General features: G+C 35.6%; 2 protein-coding genes across 7 annotated transcripts in view; one reads left to right on the top strand and one right to left on the bottom strand.

Moving 5' to 3' along the window:
* Positions 1 to 18963, top strand: part of LOC116171295 (26S proteasome non-ATPase regulatory subunit 1) — an 85788-nt gene extending 66825 nt beyond the window's left edge. Inside the window, exons 8-11 of the mRNA XM_031488056.1 lie at positions 17504 to 18011; positions 18060 to 18236; positions 18286 to 18625; positions 18820 to 18963. Coding sequence (XP_031343916.1) covers positions 17504 to 18011; positions 18060 to 18236; positions 18286 to 18625; positions 18820 to 18887 — 1093 coding nt within the window. The 3' untranslated portion in view covers positions 18888 to 18963. The remainder of the gene's footprint in view (positions 1 to 17503; positions 18012 to 18059; positions 18237 to 18285; positions 18626 to 18819) is intronic.
* On the bottom strand, positions 74 to 11278 carry LOC116171299 (5-hydroxytryptamine receptor 2C). Of its 6 annotated transcripts, XM_031488064.1 has the most exons (8): positions 11143 to 11278; positions 9994 to 10163; positions 9505 to 9738; positions 2239 to 2463; positions 1897 to 2188; positions 1614 to 1817; positions 567 to 860; positions 74 to 515 (listed from the first exon to the last, which is right to left on the bottom strand). In XM_031488064.1, exons 2-8 carry the CDS (start codon positions 10115 to 10117, stop codon positions 308 to 310), a joined length of 1581 nt encoding a protein of 526 aa, XP_031343924.1. In that variant the 5' UTR covers positions 10118 to 10163; positions 11143 to 11278; the 3' UTR covers positions 74 to 307. The 6 variants fall into 6 exon arrangements, 5 of the variants coding, with proteins under 5 accessions (XP_031343924.1, XP_031343922.1, XP_031343923.1 ...); XM_031488062.1 differs by having other exon boundaries at positions 9505 to 10163; XM_031488063.1 differs by having other exon boundaries at positions 1897 to 2071; positions 9505 to 10163.
* Positions 18964 to 19760: the final 797 nt, after the last annotated feature.

The raw sequence follows: 19760 nt of genomic DNA, 5'->3' as shown, positions 1-19760 counted from the left end.
GTAGTTATGTCGAGTAATTTTCAATTTAGCTTAAACTGTGAAGGAAAAGATTAGATTCTTTTTTTTGCTCCTCTTATATAGCTACACATTTATTTCAACATTCAGCTGTTCAAGGTTCATGTACAAACACTTAAATTTCTCTCTTTACATAGGGAATTACGAGTAGTAACAGTATTAACACTTAAAAAACTGATTTGAGATTGTCATGTTTACATATCAATTACGATCAATTGACGTATGAATCGGTGGATATACAAAAATATGCTATTTATCACCCTGTGTATAACAGATAGACCTATCGACAAACTTAACAATCATTTTCGTCGAAAGAGTCTTCGTGCTCCTTAAAATTAAGCGATGGCGTTCGCATTACCATGTACGATGATTCCGTGGAAGCCGGTGTCAGCAGTGGCGTGCCTTGCAGACTTATTGCCAACGGTAATGCCGATGGTGTGCAGAGGCTCGCCGTGCCCCTACTTTCTGTTACAGAGCGATATCGTACAGGTCGTGACAACCTAAAAAGGATAATTTTAATGACCATAACATTAACGCACGTCGTAACTTACCTGTGACACCTACACATTAACAATCGAATGAAAGCTGCACGAAAAGTTCGATTGAAAATTGTGTATATGATGGGGTTAATTGTGGAACTGACGTATCCCAGCCATAGGCAGATGACGACGACGTGGTCCGGTACGTTGCACGTGGGGCATGCCGCGAAGAATATGTTTAAAACGAAAAACGGAGCCCAGCAGAATACAAACGTAAAAAATACTAATCCTAGAACTTTGGAAGCTTTCTGTTCAGTCGCGACAGAATTGGCCAGGTTTTTTCGTTTCGCCCTTCCCGTTAACAACCTATAAATGAAAGCGATCAGTTAACTATTAATAGGCACGATTTAATTCGTGCATTAATCTAACAACTTAGAGGAGTTTGTTAAGTGATGCACTTAGAACCCTTCGCTATAAAGTGAACCAGCAATTTCATTTGTGCAGTCTGTCCTCGGTTGCGTACCTATATTTAAAGTATGGAAATTACTTTGTGGATTGGCGCAAAGGATAGTTGGTGGAGAAGTTCATTTGCGAGCCTTTTTTGTTGCTAAATTTCATTCGTAAGGACCAGGTCATTAAACGATCTAGTTAGCTAAAATATTCGTGATCAATTCCGAGTTGCCTCCATTTTGTTTCATAAAACTAGAAAAAAGACGCTGACACCCCACCAATAAATAAAAATTCAAAGTTTTATTGGCGTCTTCTCTCTCAATACATATACGTAATTTACGACTATGTCTGGGAAATAATATTTTCATAAGATGACGTGCTGCTTCCGTATGATAAGGTCTGTCCTCATTACTGCGTGCGTAATGGGGATTATATATCTGTAGTACGAAAACGGTATTTATTTTCAATTTCCCGCAATGAAATTGAAATGATGGTAACCCCTCCGGCTCTGTAAAGTTACGGTGATCCGTTTTTATTTTTATGTACTTTTACTCGTATCGCTTTTTTCGTCTTCAGTCGACCGAATTGTTCTCGATACGTAACAACTAAAGCTGCAAATCTCGATTATCTGGATTTACTTTCCAAGCAACTCTCGTTCAAATCGCTTACCGGAAATTCAAATTCGATGGTACGTTATTGAGTTGTAGTTTTAGAGAACGCAACTTAAAATTTCTGGTCTCTTTGGCAATGTTCTCAGGTGTCTGGGTGCTTTGATCTCGGTGCTTGGTGCCCGACGAGGAACCGGTGGCGCTGTTAAGATGCCCTCCATTTGCGTAGGGAAGTTGCGAAGTTATCCGTAGAGCGTGGGTCGACCTAAAAATTAAATGCGTGTATCATTGATAAGCCAGATACAAAATCTGAAAGGCAGCACTCGACTCAAAACTAAGTTTACCTATCAAGACCACCTGTGGTTCGCCACATCGAATTTTGCGCCGATATTGTTGGTATGGTTCTCTCTGTTTTGGATCCGAATCTTCCTCCCACTCGCCGAAATCGATCAGGTTCCAAATTTTCGGCTGCAAAACGTGCCTTTTTCCTCAAAAGTTGCACGGTGAGAGCATAGGTCACTACCATGATCACCATTGGAATATAAAACGAAACGAGCGAACCGAAAACGAAGAATGCTCGATTATTTATGACACACATGTTTTCTTGTGGCATTATGTTATCGTTATTTGTAACGCCTGTATAGTTTAAAGTTTGCATAAATTACCATGATTTACTCTAATCTTACCTAAGACTGTGATATAACTCGAAATTAACATTGAAAGAAGCCATACGAGTATAATTCTGAGAGCTATTGTGCGAGTGGTCGTGCTGTGTCTCGTCTTTAAGGGATTGCGAATTCCCAAATATCGCCCCAGACTTATGAAGCACATGTGCATGATGGAAGACGAACAGGCCAATACGTCGCAAGTTGTATAAATGTTGCACCATATTACTCCAAACGGCCAGTAACCTGAAACATGAGTCATTTTTTGGGAAAAATTTCAAGCCAATGGCGATATTTGTATCATGCTTAGATGCACATGGTAAGGGTTCCAGCGACGGATGGAGTAAACCGAAATAAGTAACATTCAGGATACCCCCATATAGAATAGATTCTGAATTTTATTATTTCTATATATATATTATGTTTATATTTTTAAATATTTCCCTTTCATCTAACTTAGTTCTCTGTTGGGATGAGTTTATAGATTTCTTAAAAAGTCACCGCTGAATAAGTGATTTAAATTGCAAGTCCTCCGTCAGCAGTCTTCAAAAAAGTACTTCGGATCATTTCTGTTATTTCTGTCAAAAATTGCAGATCGGATTCTTTTTCGCAGTCACATTTGGTGCGGTACCTTGTTTTAGTAATTCTAAAAACCTGCAACGCATCCCCAAAAGATTAGGTAAAACTGGCAGTTCCATTTTTATATGTGTGTTATGGTTGCAAATAAAATTTCGGGCGGATCATTTTCAACCGAACCCTTAATTTAATTCGAAAGAGGAGTGCTTGTTTTGAAAAGCGCTGCAACCTAATCCTTTTGCATCGACAGTAAATCGAATTTTTAATTTAATGATACGAATTCGAATCATTTGTAAATGTTGTAGATGTCAGGGATCTTTTGCTCTTGAAATCAATTTCACTCCGCTTTCCAATCCTGACAAAAGATGTGATGTTGAACTAATGTTTTAATGATTTGTTGTCTATAGGTTTATAATTTATAGCCAAATAGATGTTCAGTAAAAATATCTGAATGCATATCAAATTTGTATCGAATCTGTAGGGACAAATTGTAAATAAAAAGTGCGAGGGGGAGGGAGGAAGAGACTTATGGTTGCGTTCTTTCTTTAATTCGGAAATTTCGTGAAACGCCGTAACTAAATTCATTTGTATCAATTTAAGGGTGTTATACGTAAGGACTGTATATAGATTATACAGATAAACAACAAATCTGTAGAATAAGTAGGTATCTACTAATGTCAATATCACCTTTAGAAGCTACTTTTGGTGATACGGTCACATTTCACTTTTCTACAATTGGAGAAAAAATCTACAAGAAAAATATAGCTATTATACGATATTAATTATTGGCACTTCACCAAAATCGGAAATCGTCCATTAAATTATGAAAGTGAACATAACTCAATACATTAATTGTCGATTTGTACTTAAAAGAGACCGTAATCATGTTTAATGAAGTCTCGGTAGGGGTGAAAACATTTATGCATACTTCCTAAAAATTTGCCGACGGTTTTATTAAACTTTCATCATAACTGTCATCCAAAGGGAGTAATTAAGGTCAAATGGCATTTTATTAATCAAATAAATTAATTTTATAAGAGGTCGGTGTCAAGTTTGCATGATTTCTGCTTAAAAAAATTACATTGACTCTTTTAAACCGATTGATTATGACGATGTACAGCGCACGTACAGAACAAAAAACTTTTTTTTAGGTAACTCCATGTTAATCTTCATAATCCTCCCACCCGTTTACATATTTAATGTATTTCGGTATATGTTTGCCCGTTTTCAGGTGACGATTTCAACGCAGATTTGTAAATTAATCTTATAATGCCGCTTAAAAAATTCCACTATTTTAATGTAAGCCTGTTGTCCTGTCGCGATTTGAGAGTTCGGTTTCGGCGTAGATACTACACCTACTCCAGCTTAAACTTAATTTTGGATTAGATTGGGATAACCTGGTACGTATACTGAGGGATTAAGAGAATTTCATTAAACATTCTTTACGGCAAGGCAATGTAGGTAATGGAGTACTACAATTTTCGCTTTTACGATTAGAAAGCGCCCTCGTTATTTTACGGAATAAATTAAAAAATTAAATGGGATTTATATTACGTGCCGAAATGCGTTTGAAGATTTGAAAATACGAGTTCACTCTTGGAATGAATTTTCTATATTTTTAAATTATAATTACACATTTAATCGTAAAGGTGTTTTATCCATCTAATAACTCAAGATTTTTTAAATTCTAACTTTCTACGGGAGTAGGTACGTTTATGCAACCGATGCACGATGCAAATATGTAAGGATGCTCCCTTCGATTTTCTTATTTAGTATGATATAATTATGGAAGCCTTTTCTTATTCAAAATCATTGTTCTTACTTTTCCTTACATTTTTTTTATAAAAATAATAATTTAAAACTATATTTTTAATACTAACGGGTGGTCACTGACGTCATAACTTTACAATCCTTTCGTGTCCCTAATAAATAAATATATATATATGTCCAAATTTACAGTTAGATCTGTAAATTAACAAAAACATAACTTATACGATCCTTCCTACGTTTCCGTAACTAGCAGACGATTAAAATGTCAAAATTGAATTAAAAACGACCCATAAAAGGGAGAAATGTTTATTTGGTGGAAAAATGTGCAACTTTGTTATAATGCCGAACGCGAACAATTCGCTGACATTTAATAATCGCACATATTTTATGCGTTCGTTTCATCCATTTGCGATGGCAGTAAAATTTAATGCCTCGGGGATTTATCATTAGTGTAGACCCTTCCCGATTTTTTTCTGTATTTGATTCGTCAATCTTGAAAAAATATACTAGGTTAAAACACTCCCTTATAATTACATTACATACACGGTAATAGCTAATAGCTAACTAATTTAATGATATGAAACTAAATAGGGAATAAGTAAAGAGATGGAACGACGCCATTTTGAGGTTAGTTACGCACATTAATACATGGATTTTAAAAAAAAAGTTTTTACCATATTTTGTAGCATACCTACATCAATAAATAAAGGTATGCAGTATATGTTATTATACTTATAGTACAATATCTATTATGTACTTATGTTATCGTATGTTACCTACTCTATATCTACATATACAGGGTGTTACACGACCGTTCGAAAAAAAAAAATCGGGTTGTAGAGGGCATCAAAACAAGCACTTTTTCCAAATAAACCGAGGGTCCAACGTGTTTCGTTTGGGAGCCACCCCCCAAAGAGTGTTGAAATCTGCATTTCTTCTTTAATTTTTTTCTCAGCAACCATAAGAGTTACAAAGTCGGGTGGCATGTCTTTGAATAGGTTTTTGGGTATGCTCTTTCCGATTTTGCAATTTTTTTTTCAAAATTCCTACCCCTAAAGGGCGCACCCCTAAACTAGGGTGCAAAAAAAAATTCTGATTTCGACGAAATTTGGTATCTGGGGGTTTTTTAACATGAAAATCACGAATCTGAAATTAGTTTTTGAAAATTCGAAAAAAAAAGTTCCACTGCAATTCTTGGCGGGACAACGAAAATAGAGATAATTCCACGAAATTTGTTGTGTACATACTAAACGAGTTAAGGAACAAAACTGTCGAACAGTTTTTTAAAATAACTTTTCAAACAAAAGTTATACTCATTTGAATGTTGGTCCTTCGGGTCGCGAAGTGTCCCAAGCCTACTAGTAAGCCATAATTTCGCATGTGTTGGTTGACAATGTCGCAAAAACAAAAGATTAACGGTTTGAGTCGATATTTTGTTATTTGGAATTAATTCGGTCATTAAATGATTAAAAAATTCGATGTATCGATTAAAACACCTACCAAGGTATCTTAAAGCGCTGATCGATTATTTATTATCTAAATAAGGTAGGGGAAAAGGTCAAATCACTTTCCGTATGATACTTTTTCACTATGATCAAAAATTTTCATAATCTTAGGTTGAAAAATAACTTCCAAAAGAACACGCTCCTTTTAAGGACAAATTTCCCCTACCTTATTTAGATAATAAACAATCGATCAGCGCTTTAAGATACCTTGGTAGGTGTTTTAATCGATACATCGAATTTTTTTAATCATTTAATGACCGAATTAATTCCAAATAACAAAATATCGACTCAAACCGTTAATCTTTTGTTTTTGCGACATTGTCAACCAACACATGCGAAATTATGGCTTACTAGTAGGCTTGGGACACTTCGCGACCCGAAGGACCAACATTCAAATGAGTATAACTTTTGTTTGAAAAGTTATTTTAAAAAACTGTTCGACAGTTTTGTTCCTTAACTCGTTTAGTATGTACACAACAAATTTCGTGGAATTATCTCTATTTTCGTTGTCCCGCCAAGAATTGCAGTGGAACTTTTTTTTTCGAATTTTCAAAAACTAATTTCAGATTCGTGATTTTCATGTTAAAAAACCCCCAGATACCAAATTTCGTCGAAATCAGAATTTTTTTTTGCACCCTAGTTTAGGGGTGCGCCCTTTAGGGGTAGGAATTTTGAAAAAAAAATTGCAAAATCGGAAAGAGCATACCCAAAAACCTATTCAAAGACATGCCACCCGACTTTGTAACTCTTATGGTTGCTGAGAAAAAAATTAAAGAAGAAATGCAGATTTCAACACTCTTTGGGGGGTGGCTCCCAAACGAAACACGTTGGACCCTCGGTTTATTTGGAAAAAGTGCTTGTTTTGATGCCCTCTACAACCCGATTTTTTTTTTTCGAACGGTCGTGTAACACCCTGTAGATATAAAGGACTTACCATGGAGAAGTTGCCAGTTTTTTGTTGTAAATTAATTATGAAAATTTAAATAAAATGAAACAAAATCGCAAAAGAATCATTAAAATACCTTCAAAAATGTACAAGACTTTAAAGTCACTTGACCTGCGTGATAGTTCTCATTATTGACTCCACATGACATATGACCATCACCTATTATCGCTATTTGTCGCTCACATTTAAAAATTCAAAGGATACAATCATCCCGCTTGCAAACGCGATCGACAACTTAATTGTGCACGTTTCAGATGTTGCATTAAGGCCAATTCTCACCTTACATAAGCGACGCGAAGTGGTTAAATTCTCACAGAAACAGCGCAGCGCGGTTCAACAAATTGGCGCTTTGGGTCGGATCGCAGAGAACAAACCCCTCGAGCATGGGAAAATTGGTACTTTTCACAAGCTGAATGCGCGTATTTCGTTGTTATTAATGTAATCATATGTGTCGAAGAAAAATGTATTTGTTCTTTTGTGCCTACATAATTGGGTGTATATCTTCATACTCATTTTAATGCCAATTGAAATAAAAATGTGGCTTTGCACGGTGCCTGAATGTAAGATTTGCCCTTTCTCAAACCAGAAGTGTTTGCACTCCAATTTCTTCCCTATAATCACAAAATTGAATTGGCGGATTTTATTCTTGTCTTTAATTATGCTTAAATAGGTACAGGATGTCTCAGATCTTATGGGGTTACAAGAACAAATTTGGTATTTTTGAAGACGGAGATTAAGTTAGAAGTTTTGCATTTTTGTCCTGATTAAAGCGTCGTTCAGAAAACCGCTGATTTTCAAAGAATTGAATATATTTTTAATTATATCAACAAAAAGTTTCTTATTTGGATTAACGGATATTGGAAAAGTTCGAAAACAATGCCAGCATAATTCACAATAACGATTAATATGGTCTATAAATAAATATCGGTATATGTTCGTCGTATTTTATTTTTACACGATTAAACAGATTTTTTAATTTTCATTTCACCTACGTAACTAATTGGTTGTATGTACATTGTATAGGTACTTGCTTATACTACTTAATATGTATTAATCAGTTTAATAATTCAATGTTCTTTAAGCAATCATAGATTATCTTTAAAAAAAACGAATAAAAAACGCTTTTTGAGTATCTAAAAATACTATAGGTATTGCGCTAATGTATACAGTGCGTTCGAGATAAGAGGGTCACCTCAATATCTCTTTTATTTGACGAGATACGTAAAATTTGTTAAATATAATAAACTTCCGGTGTAACCGGAAATCGATGCAACTTTTAGTTTTCAAACGCAACGTCTATATTTTTACGATATTTGAAAAGAACAATCAATTTGCTGCACGACAACATAAAATATGCATTATGGTTGATATAAATACAAAAAGTCGCGGCGGAAAATCTAGTTATTAATAAAAAGGTGATATTTGTATAATCATCGGCATTTTTTTGTCATAATTTTTATGATGGCAGAGAATTCGGCGGTTTTCGCCTTCGTTATGATAACTTTAAGCCCGTAGGGGTGAGCAGGTGGAGATCATCATTCCACAATTTAACTGTTACGATACAAGTAATAATATTACCTAGTTTTTATTTAAATTTCTACACGAAATTTTAATCAGCACAAAAAATGCAAAATTTTGCCCGTTTAATAATGGCATAAGGTATTATACGCTCGCAACCGTATGTTCTTTTTCCCAAATGTTTATATAGTATGAAAGTGTAAGAGAATTGTTTACTTAAAATTGGGAGAATCACATGATACCCAATGGCAGATGATTTCATATAAAATGAAAGAAAGCTATACGACAATCCGTGTATGCTGAATTTTTGGTTTAATTTTACGAGAGAAGTACTTTATTCACACTTCACATTCATGGATTCAATAACAGTCGATCTATTTTGTTATTTGCGTTCTGATGTGAAAGATACGTGCAGTGAAAAGTAAGCTTTTATAATAGGTATTTTACCCATCCTCATTCTGCTGTGCTTTAAAGCCACAATTAATAGTCTCGAAATTGGGACAATTAGGGCTATATGAGGATTTTTCTACAAGCTTTAAATTAACAGCTTGGTTGTGGATAAGTACTCGTACTACACGAACCTTCTATATTAGATCCTGCAAACAAGCTTTATTCATAAATCCACTTTATTGCATTTAAAATTTAAATCGTTCATACAAAATGTTGTTGCAGAATATTTAGGTTAAACGTCAGAGAGGGAAGCGTTTTGCCACACGATTATAGGCTACCCCATACATAAGCGATTTCGCAAATACGCTACATTTCATAGACGTTGATATTTGTGTTATAAATTGTTTTAAAATTAACGTTTATTTTTTTTTTATTAAAGAACCAAGCATAAATACAAGCCATTTGCCCATAGCACCTACAAGATAAAAAATAATTTGTTGTCTTTAATGCCTCCTATTAAAAATTTGTACAGGAAACGAGGAAAAGCTTCCATTTGTCAAAATTGATTTGAACGTCTCTTACCTAAAAATCCTGGTATGGCACCCAGAGGCATAACGAAGAGACTGACAAGTAAGTCGGCGATTGCGAGTGATAGTAAAAAGTAGTTCGTTACATTTTGCAATCTTCTGTCTAGCAGCACAGCTAAACACACAAGTATATTGCCTAAACCACCGGCTATAATAAAAACGGCCACAAATAGAAAACTCCAATCGTAATTAGTTCCATCCCAAAAAAAGCTTCCGTTGGTTCCGTTGACTGAAACGTAATTGAAACTAAAATTGGTCGTAATGCATGTCCAATAATTTTCGTCGTCTCCAAAATATCTACATTTATAAGTGCTACTTATCCAAGCCGTTGTGAACACAAACTCGCTTACATTTTCGACACCAAATAAAGCGATAGTAATATTTTCCGAAACGTTACGGCTTTCGTTCTCATTACATTCGGCACATACAAACGTTTTATCACTTGATTTATTCAACTGACAGTAGAACTCGTATAGCTTCTCACCTACACTTTCGCACATTAATACCAGTTTCGTAGCATTGATGGGGCACCTAGTTAAATCGACGACTGCATCCACGCATCTTTTTCTATTCCAATAATCACCGTCGGTGAGTTCCGACGAGTTCATTTCCAAACTTCATCTAATTTCCATTTTTAACAATTATCTTCGATGCCTGAAAAAGATACCCATTTACTATAGGGAACTGAGTTTAAAACATGTACGTGACGTAAATTTCCAATACAAATTCCACGTTTATTTGGAGAGAAAATTAAAGCTTTTAGAGAAGTTTAGTTTATTATTCACCTTCTATCGTATGTATGTATCAACGACTTATAATTATTACTAATTAGTAAATATTACAGTATTTTCTACGAGTTTTACATACATTAAAACTTTGAAACTCGTTTCAAAAGACCATTTTGTACTTTCACGAAATTGAATTTTTTCAACTTTTACATAGCTAAGCGGCTTTTACTAATTCCGCTAGAATTCGACCAGATCTCCATAAATATTTTATTCCACTTAAAATTTAAAACAGTTGTTAAGGTTGTCCGACAAAACTTTTCTTCTAAGTAATTTCGAATTAATTTAACAGAAGTGTCTCTTGAACTTGCGTACTTAATTTTCGTTTTGTTTTTGAAATTATAATTTTGAACTGTGGCTTTGTGTTATTGTTAAATAACAATATTGGAATGCCGTTGTTTTGTTTGAAGCCTTCTTCATCTTTAACTATGTCTTACTCTTTACTTATGTGGATTTCGTGTGTTTGTTTTTGTTACTTATTGTTGTTTTGATATATGGAACTTGGCATAATAGAATTCGATGGTTTTATATTCAAGTTTGAGGTGAAGTAAACTGCAATATGCACGGTTGAAAATTGAAAGGGTGGATGAATTATATAAGATCATAACTTCCTTGATTTGTTATTAGTTATTACTATATGGGAACTCCCTCACCCACACGCGGTATGCCATGTATGAACAAAAAGAATTGCCCAACATTTGAATAGATAGGTACCTATATTAAGTTTCGAAACGCTTTTCTATATTCCTTCTTTAATCGTTTTGTACGAACATCTTTCATTTTTTTTCATAAATCTGGAAATTTACGTCAGGTAAATCGAATGGAAAATGAATTTGTAGCTAACATACCGTAACTCTGTTTTTCTTGGAAGATTATTACCGAAAATTGTATCCAATCGATTTTGCGTAAAACAATGTAGTCCGCCAACGCGACCTTTATCTCACGACAAAACAAACGCGCGTGTTGCAAAAGGCGCCCGGACGCTACCGGCGTCGGATATAAACTGACGCTGTGTAAGTCATCGTCGTCGCTTAACGCTTATCCCTTCAGCGCTATCGTAATATTATACCCAACCCATTATACAAGAGAAAATCGCACCTCCCTGTGAGACTGTTTATTAGTTATTAACTTATTACAAATGCCGTGGACACTTTCGATTGTTCCTATTTATTTTTACTTCAAATGTCAGCAGGAGTTTACAGCTCACTTTTGCTTATTCTTCATTTTGTCTTCAATCGAGTTCGTTTTACTACGAAATTTATTAGTTTCCATCTATTCTGCATACTAGGTATAACGAGTGTGTACCCTACACCTGCAAGTGCAGACTTGCTTTTAGTAACAAATTCGATGTAAACCAATTAAGATTATCTGTGTCTGCAGGTCACAAGTTATTAGGGTTTCGTTTTGGTTCTCCGTTTATTGCCTCGACATCCCCTAATCTGAACCGTGTAATTAGAAAATTTTTCATTACTTTCACATGACGTGATGATACCCGTCAATATTATTGTGAGTTCTGGATTTACAGTTGCGGATAGCAAAATCGTCAAGTCATCCATCCCATCCAAACGATTCATCTTTCTTTGCACTCTAGTGCTCATGTTCTTTCCTTGCGTTTGGTTCGAGGCCTACGTAAAGTAAGGATATGACGTGTAGAATTGTAGGTATACCGTATACTTTTCATTTTCGGTAACTTGGCCGATATGCTCAAAAAGCTGACGTGTTTTGGATATTGAAGAACATGAACATTAGAGGTTACGCTTAGTTCCGGATAATTTAAGCGAAGCTTAAAAAAGGCTCGTGTCAAATGGTGGCAAGAAAACATGACGTGTAACAGGTGACGAAAGATTATACTGCCTGCCGTAAGTATCTGAACACCCAGTATACTTTGATCGATTTTGATGAGATTTTCGGGCCGGTTGTAGGTATTTATTTCTAAATAAGAAACGACGAAAATTTCACAAAATCGTAGAACAGTGAGTGGCGGCTTGTCCGTTATCATTTGTCTTGTAACGTTACTTTTTGTACTTCATTGTAAAAATGAGTGATCTATCTGGTTCATTAAAATCTTCGGTTGCCAGTCAGATTGATTGGAGATCATTGGAATTTGAATTAGATAACCCATTCATATAACTACTTATAATGGATGGAGAGGGAATGAGAAAAATGTGTGCGTAAATGGTTCCAAAAACTCTTCCGGAAGGAGAAAATACATTGATTGAATATGAAACCCGTTTCTTGGAACTTGTCATTACCAATTTAGTTTATTTATTTGTCCCTCTCTTGCTCTGGGCCCTCAACAGGCTTTCGTCCAATTACAGAGTGACCCGCATAATGCTTTTTAGAGTTGCCCCTGCAGAAGGTCTAAGTTGTTCTATACTACTCCGGTATTTACCTTACGAATTAGGAAAACTGCAGGAAATCCCAATTCGGAGTAGCCGGCAGAATGCTCGAAACTGATTTGAGGAAATTCACAGATGAAAAATTCACCTCAACCCAGGTTCGGACACTTGATCTCCCGGCTATGTAGCTCAACTTTCTACCACTGAGGCACACAGACGTGTGTACTGTGTCATGTGTGGCGAAAGGATACTATTTTCAAAGAGATAATAATGAATTGTAATTATATTTACATAAGTAATCAATATTTATGGAGCATTTGACTTAATATACACACCTCGTACATTTCATTTCTTGCGTTTAGTCCATAGCGCTTTGTAAGTTCATTTCTTCATGTAAACTTTTGCAAGTCGACATGATCTAAAAACTAAACAGTGCGTCTAACATTTAATATAAACCAGGTTTATTATTATTACATTAATTTAATAAATTGTAAGATACATAAATATGTACTTTTTACTTGTCGAAAATTGGATGTAGTATCTTTGATCGCTTAAAACGTTAGGTACATGAGCCAGGCCAATTCATTCATATTTAAATGTCGTTTGACAAAAATGACGCCTATCCAAAAATAGGTCTGAAATTCTTATTAAGAATATCTAATATAGAGCCACCGTATGAAATTTTCAGCCTTTTTTTTTCATTTTCATATCTTGTGAAGTTGTTTGAACAGAGTATTGATTTATATTACTTTTATTTTGAGATGCCAAGATGATTATTATAAATATATTTCCCATATAATTTGGAAATTTTAGAATGCAACGCTAGAAAGAAAAATGCTCGTTTTGTAAATATTTTAAAACGTAAAGATGCTGAATCTCAAATAATCGAGGCGAACTTTCCTAATGGCCAACTTTTCTGTGGCCAATCAATATATTTGAAGTAAAAAGCAAACAGAAGATTGCCAATTTTTCATTCTGTAAAGCAACTTTGAATGTTCTTTTTTATTTGGTAGTGGTTTTTATAATTCGCTATTTGTCTAAATCTTAATAACGTGGATGACTTTAAATAAAAACGACCTTAATTTGTATGGCCCCTACTGTTACGCATATAGAAAAAGTTAACTTCAAATGATACAATAAACGAAGTGTGAAGAGCGGCCGATATAAGCGGTAGTACTAATGGCATTAACAATTTTTATAATTGTTTGGCGAGGCACGAAAATTAATTTGCCAGAAACAAGCGCCCGCGCCGGCGACGAAAACGTGTTCCTCGACTTTTCAATTTAAATATCAAGTCGTTGAAAAATCCTTTTTCGCGTTTAATTGGAATTGATATGAAAACTTTTTTAGCACCGAAGGTTGCCTCTTGAAACCCTTTACCCTTAAAAGTGAAGTTGCTTGAATTATAATTGTTGTACACTGGACGGCTCGACCCTCTCAATGCGTGAAAGTTTCTATCACTACGTTTAAAATCTCTTCAAGAGACTCTCGAAACGACCCTTCAACTGTCTCTCTCTTTTAGGTCCAACTTTGAATCAAAATTTTGTTGCTCAGTCGTTAATTCAGGTCTATCATTTGATTAATAACCTACAAGCGGTTATCAAATATGCACCACATTTTCTTTTGAACGAGACGAAAACTTCATGATTAAATACTATAATTTTTACCGTTCCCAGTTTATATTAATGTTATCCCTGTATGGACCTAGAAATCTAAAAGTAAAAACGTTAGCGTCTGTGTGTGTATAAGGAATCCTAATACTTTGTAATAATAGTAGTTTACCTAAGTAACGTTATTATGGGTTTTACATTACGAGAGAATATGTTGCCCCGAGTTCTTTAAAATTCCCGACGAATGTAAAACCTTTTTCGTCATCCCATACTGTTATTTCAATTTAACTCATCTCATTTGACAAGTGAAATGTCATTCGTAACGGACGGCGTCCGTTAAAAAATAACGGATGCGTATGCGGCCGTTAAGGAACAATGCTTTATTGAAATATAAACAACTAGGTAGGTACTTATTATAATGGATATATGAAAATTAAAGTGTAAACAGAACGGGGTTCTGCCTTCAGGTAGCTCCAGCCGGCTGGCCAGAGATCGAAATTCGTATTGATTGAAATTGTTTAATTAATAAAATAAAATAAATAAAAAAATTCAAATATTCAAATCCCGATGTTGGGTACGGGGACACCTCCACCGTCTATCAAATCCTCGGTTGACCTTGGACTCTGGTACGGCGTTTTCTTTTCCCCAACTGGAAACGTGCGGTGGATGTGGCAAGTGCTACTAGTTCGCTGTTAATGATAAGAGTTATTACCACATAAGCCCGGATGCTTATCAAGGCTCGAGGAGGTATCAGTAAAGGAAGTATAGGAAGCTTTCTCCAGCAATTATATTTTAGGTGCTCTTCAGCAAAGAAATAATAGCTCTCTAATAAGGTCGGCAAGGATTTACCTGGCGACGGCCCTTACAGAGGAACTTCCACCCGGTTCCAACAACCTCTACTCAAAGTCGGTGGAATCAGACGGCAAACACGGAAGGGAAGATCTTTGGATTAGAGTCCGATCGACCGACCGAAGGCAAGAATACAAAGAACTAGTTCTGTGTCCGGTTTTATAAGCCCGCAGGGATTTACTCTACCAGGATTATCTTCCCGGGAACAGGTGAGTAAAACGGCAAAACTAAAAGTAATTATCAAATTAATAAATAGGTCTGGGAAAATAATGAAACTAAAACGAAAAGCTCTGGTGGAATTAAAACGGAAAATAAAATAAATTAAACGGATCTCAGGTTTTCGAAACGGGCAGGAATCTGGTCTGGTTCTGGTTCGGGGGATGATTTTAACAAGGAACGGAATTAATCGGAAGTGCTCTCTGTACTTTACAAACACCTTTTATAGGACACACAACAAGATGGGAGATGTAGAAGGGATTGCAAATAAAGGATGGGGACGACAACAGGCGACATCTAACGAGGGGATTTTACAAACATAGTACAGGATGTTTCACAAATAAAATTCCAACGTTATCAATTTGATGTTTTCTTACAAAAGTGACAGTTATTGCTAGAAATCTGTAGACCATCGTAAGAAACTTGAAGACCACTAGCACCTGTGGATATTACCTACACTTGATGAAGAAGCTGTGGCTATGGATGTTGTATTTTCAGCGTTTCCATCGGAACTTTGAAATATTTGTTTGATGATTTTTAATCGCTTCGAAACTTTTGTCCATAATGAATTGGGCGAGTACATTTCCGATTTTCCCTTTACGTACGCTAATCTCTTAATCTTAAGCCATTCCTTGAAATCTTCGTATTGTTTATGATATCGCTCCCTGTTTTTTCTGGTAGCAAACCGACACTTGCAGCCATGGAATCTGCTAATACGTCTGGAGGAATATTGTATGTTATTAATTTTCGTGCATATTTTTGGAAAAACGTACAGCTTCTCAGCACGCGTTTTTAACGAATTGTTTATTTTAAGTAGTTGCGTCCATGACAACCGCTAACATGTGACCATGAGCATACCATGATCAAGATAATTATTATACTTAACTATTGCGAAAAGATGAATCTTTATGAAGTCAAAATATATAATTTCCAGATGATGGGATGACGAAAAATCTTGAACGACACACGGCCGATACGCAAATAACGGACTTCGTTGAATATAAACCTCGGCTGACGCCTCGGTTTACAAACTTCAACCACGTCCGTTATTTGCTACATATCGGCCTTATGACGTTAATAACTATAACGTTACGTGTTTCGTAACACGTTTTATTTTATCCTAAGTAAAACTTGCAGACATTCATGTTAGTTATGCGACATTTAGCATTTAGGTAGAATAATGGATAGAATGATAAACATAACCCGTCGCTAAGGAGTTATTGTTACTATAACGATTTAGGATAAAATTATAATGAACCCGATTATTTGGTAATTTACATTGACAGTACACATACAATTCCGTATGGAATATTGACAAGCGTTTAAGCGTCGCGTATTTCCCATTTACCCAAATTTATATGCCGCGCGTTATTGAAAATATAAGAAAATCTAATATTCACTCCCTTCGCTTTTAATGTGATTTTTTTCTAAAGTGACTGATGTATCACATAATATCGTAAATATTTATTGCAAAGCTTAAGGACTTGATGCAGCAGGCTACGCTTAAAATATTAATATTACCAGAAAGAAGCCGTTTTGTGAACAATGAATAATAGAAATTGGACACGAAAATTAATAATAGTCGAATCTAGGCGATGAAGCATTGAACTTCATCTTTAGTGGGTTGGTAAATAGATATAAAAGCGAGGCGTAGGGATCATCTAAACAATAAACTTTGTCATAAAGACTGCTACATTATCAGTATGCCACAGGATAATTAAAATAAATTGATGGGGGTATGTTTGTAATGTATCTACTGAATACAAAAGCATTAGCGAGGGTAAGGATGAAATAAAGTTATCCTAAAGACTGAGTTCTTAAAATTGGAGATTGCTCTAGTGCAGTTGAATGTGGCAATTGGAAGATATCAATTTGAATCTCTTCGAATAGATTTTAAAATTGGCGCATGTAATTGCATTTTCAAATTTTCAACTTTCGCCTTTCAGAACTCTGTCTGTCAAATTGAAGAAAAAAATTGGGTAATATAAGCTAAAAGACTACAAAATGATTATAATGGAAACAACCTTCATTAATTTTTTTGTGGATAAATGTAACTTTTTTGTTCATTAATCTTTTGGGCGCACATGCTTAAATCCATTTGAATATATGTTTAGGGGACGCTTTTTTTAGCCATAACAAAAATCAATAGAGCTAGCACGACTGCTTCACCACTTATTTCTTCTTTTTTTTTGCAGAACACCGGAGCAGTGTCCGAGTGTGGTCTCTCTTCTTGCCGAAAGTTACAATCCGCACGTGCGTTACGGCGCTGCTATGGCATTGGGCATCGCTTGCGCCGGCACTGGACTACGCGAAGCCATTGCACTCCTTGAGCCAATGGTTATGTTTGATCCCGTAAATTTTGTTCGCCAAGGGGCTCTCATCGCGTCCGCCATGATTTTAATTCAACAAACGGAGCAAACCAGTCCCAAGGTGACCTTCTTTCGCCAATCCTACGCTCAAGTTATCAGCAATAAACATGAGGACGTGATGGCTAAATTTGGAGCAATTTTGGCCCAGGGTATAATCGATGCAGGAGGCCGAAATGTGACTTTATCGCTTCAGTCGCGCACCGGACATACTAATATGTTGGCTGTTGTGGGAACCTTGGTCTTTACCCAATATTGGTACTGGTTTCCTTTGGCTCACTGCCTTTCGCTAGCCTACACTCCTACCTGCATCATAGCCCTTAATTCGCAGCTTAAGGTAAGTTCCTAAATTGAGAACTGCAAAACTTACACGAAACCCTCGCAGATGCCAAAGTTAGATCTGAAATCAAACGCTAAACCGAGTACGTATGCGTACCCTCCGCCTTTGGAGGAAAAAAAACGTGAGGAGCGGGAAAAGGTAACTACGGCCGTGTTGAGCATTGCCGCTCGTCAACGAAGAAGAGACCACGAACGTAAACACCGCGACGAAAAAATGGACGTGGTAAGTGTCTAAATTCTGAAGAAATGCATCTCTTATACATAATTTTTAGGATGCAGATAGTAGTGATACAAAGTCCGTGACATCGTCAATAGAAGAAAAGAAATCTACAACCACTACAGAAGACAAAAAGGAAGAAAAGAAACCAATTGATGGCAAGAAAGATGACAAAGACGAAAAGAAGAAGGAAGAAAAAGAAGAAAAGAAGAAGGAGCCTGAGCCAAACTTTGAAATATTGAGTAACCCCGCGCGCATATTACGACAACAACTAAAAGTTATTTCCTTGAATGAGGGCTCTCAATATGTCTCTATGAAAGATGTTTCTATCGGTGGCATAATAATGGTTAGAAACTTGAAACCTGGAGAGGAAGAGCTTGTGGAGCCTGTTGCAGGTAAATAATGGGCGATCGAGTCGCCTTTGGAAGGTCAAGTTGAATATGATTTCGCATGCAACTCATTTTTGATCGCATAGTACTTTCATTATTCGTTTTTATGTTTGAAGCGAGACATCTCCATTTTTAGACATTAGCATCGAAAACTTGTGTTTCATATAATTATAATTCTACTGAACGCATTCTGATTTTAGCATTTGGACCAAAAGGGGATGATGAAAAGGAACCTGAACCCCCAGAGCCCTTCGAATGGACCGAGTAATTTAGATGATTTTCTGTTATTAATAAACAATGTATCCTTAATAAAACATTTACATGTGTGGTTTTGTGAACGCAAATGACAGTTTTAATCAAAACTTCAGAAACCTCTTCTTTTTCTGATAAACATATTAAAGTGACACTGTTTACCATCACAACTCAAACGAAAAAGTGTCACTCAAATGATAATAATTACCTTGTTTTTACCAAAACTAATACTATTATCTTTGCCTTTGCCCTTTTAGTTCGAGATTTCCACCAAGATGAATTTCGCACCATCATCACACCAAAGACCTTCACTAAATAAAAGTTGAGAGAATAGCTTATTTCAAGATGAATTTAAAAATTCATTCAAAGAAGACACATCGTATTTACCGAAAAAAGTTTCAACAAAACAAAAGCAATGGTTAGATGGTTCTGGACCAAGTCTAAGGTTTTCCAGTGCTTTCAAATTTTTGAAGGAGATTATTACAAGTTCCAGACGCAACCCGCTTCAGAACACCATTAAAAATAGTGGAGTTGTAAAAGTAAGCAGCTATGACTAGTAGAAACTTTTATGTTTGTGGAAGCTTAGTTGACCAAACAACAATACCAACTAATTAGAGAAAACGACCTAGAACCTGGGTACACATCATTCAAAAAACCAGCTATGATTACTATCCACAAGCTTATAGTATTATGCCACATCCACACGCTAGGCACTTGCCACAAACTCCAAACGTTTGGCTTGTAATACTGAGGATCCTTCGATATTTCGTTGTATCGGTTTATTGTTATTATAATTTCGGAGGAGAAATGATTATTGTTGTTTATTTATTTTAGATAGATATACTACTACTACTCAATTAAAAAGGTTATGCATCGCTACTTTTTTTTA

Source organism: Photinus pyralis, unplaced genomic scaffold, assembly GCF_008802855.1.
Source record: "Photinus pyralis isolate 1611_PpyrPB1 unplaced genomic scaffold, Ppyr1.3 Ppyr1.4_LG5, whole genome shotgun sequence".
Taxonomy (NCBI): domain Eukaryota; kingdom Metazoa; phylum Arthropoda; class Insecta; order Coleoptera; family Lampyridae; genus Photinus; species Photinus pyralis.
Note: the sequence above shows the minus strand (reverse complement) of the source record. Positions and strands in the feature narration are given on the sequence as shown.

Bases quoted from the DNA above. Each gene is read 5' to 3' on its own strand.
- LOC116171299 (XM_031488062.1), bottom strand. From the start codon at position 10,117: ATGAACTCGTCGGAACTCACCGACGGTGATTATTGGAATAGAAAAAGA. The intron at 2,464-9,504 runs GTAAGAGACGTT...CTCATGTTTCAG, and splicing joins TGCCATACCAGGATTTTTAG to GTTACTGGCCGTTTGGAGTA. The intron at 516-566 runs GTAAGTTACGAC...TATCCTTTTTAG, and splicing joins TTAATGTGTAGGTGTCACAG to GTTGTCACGACCTGTACGAT.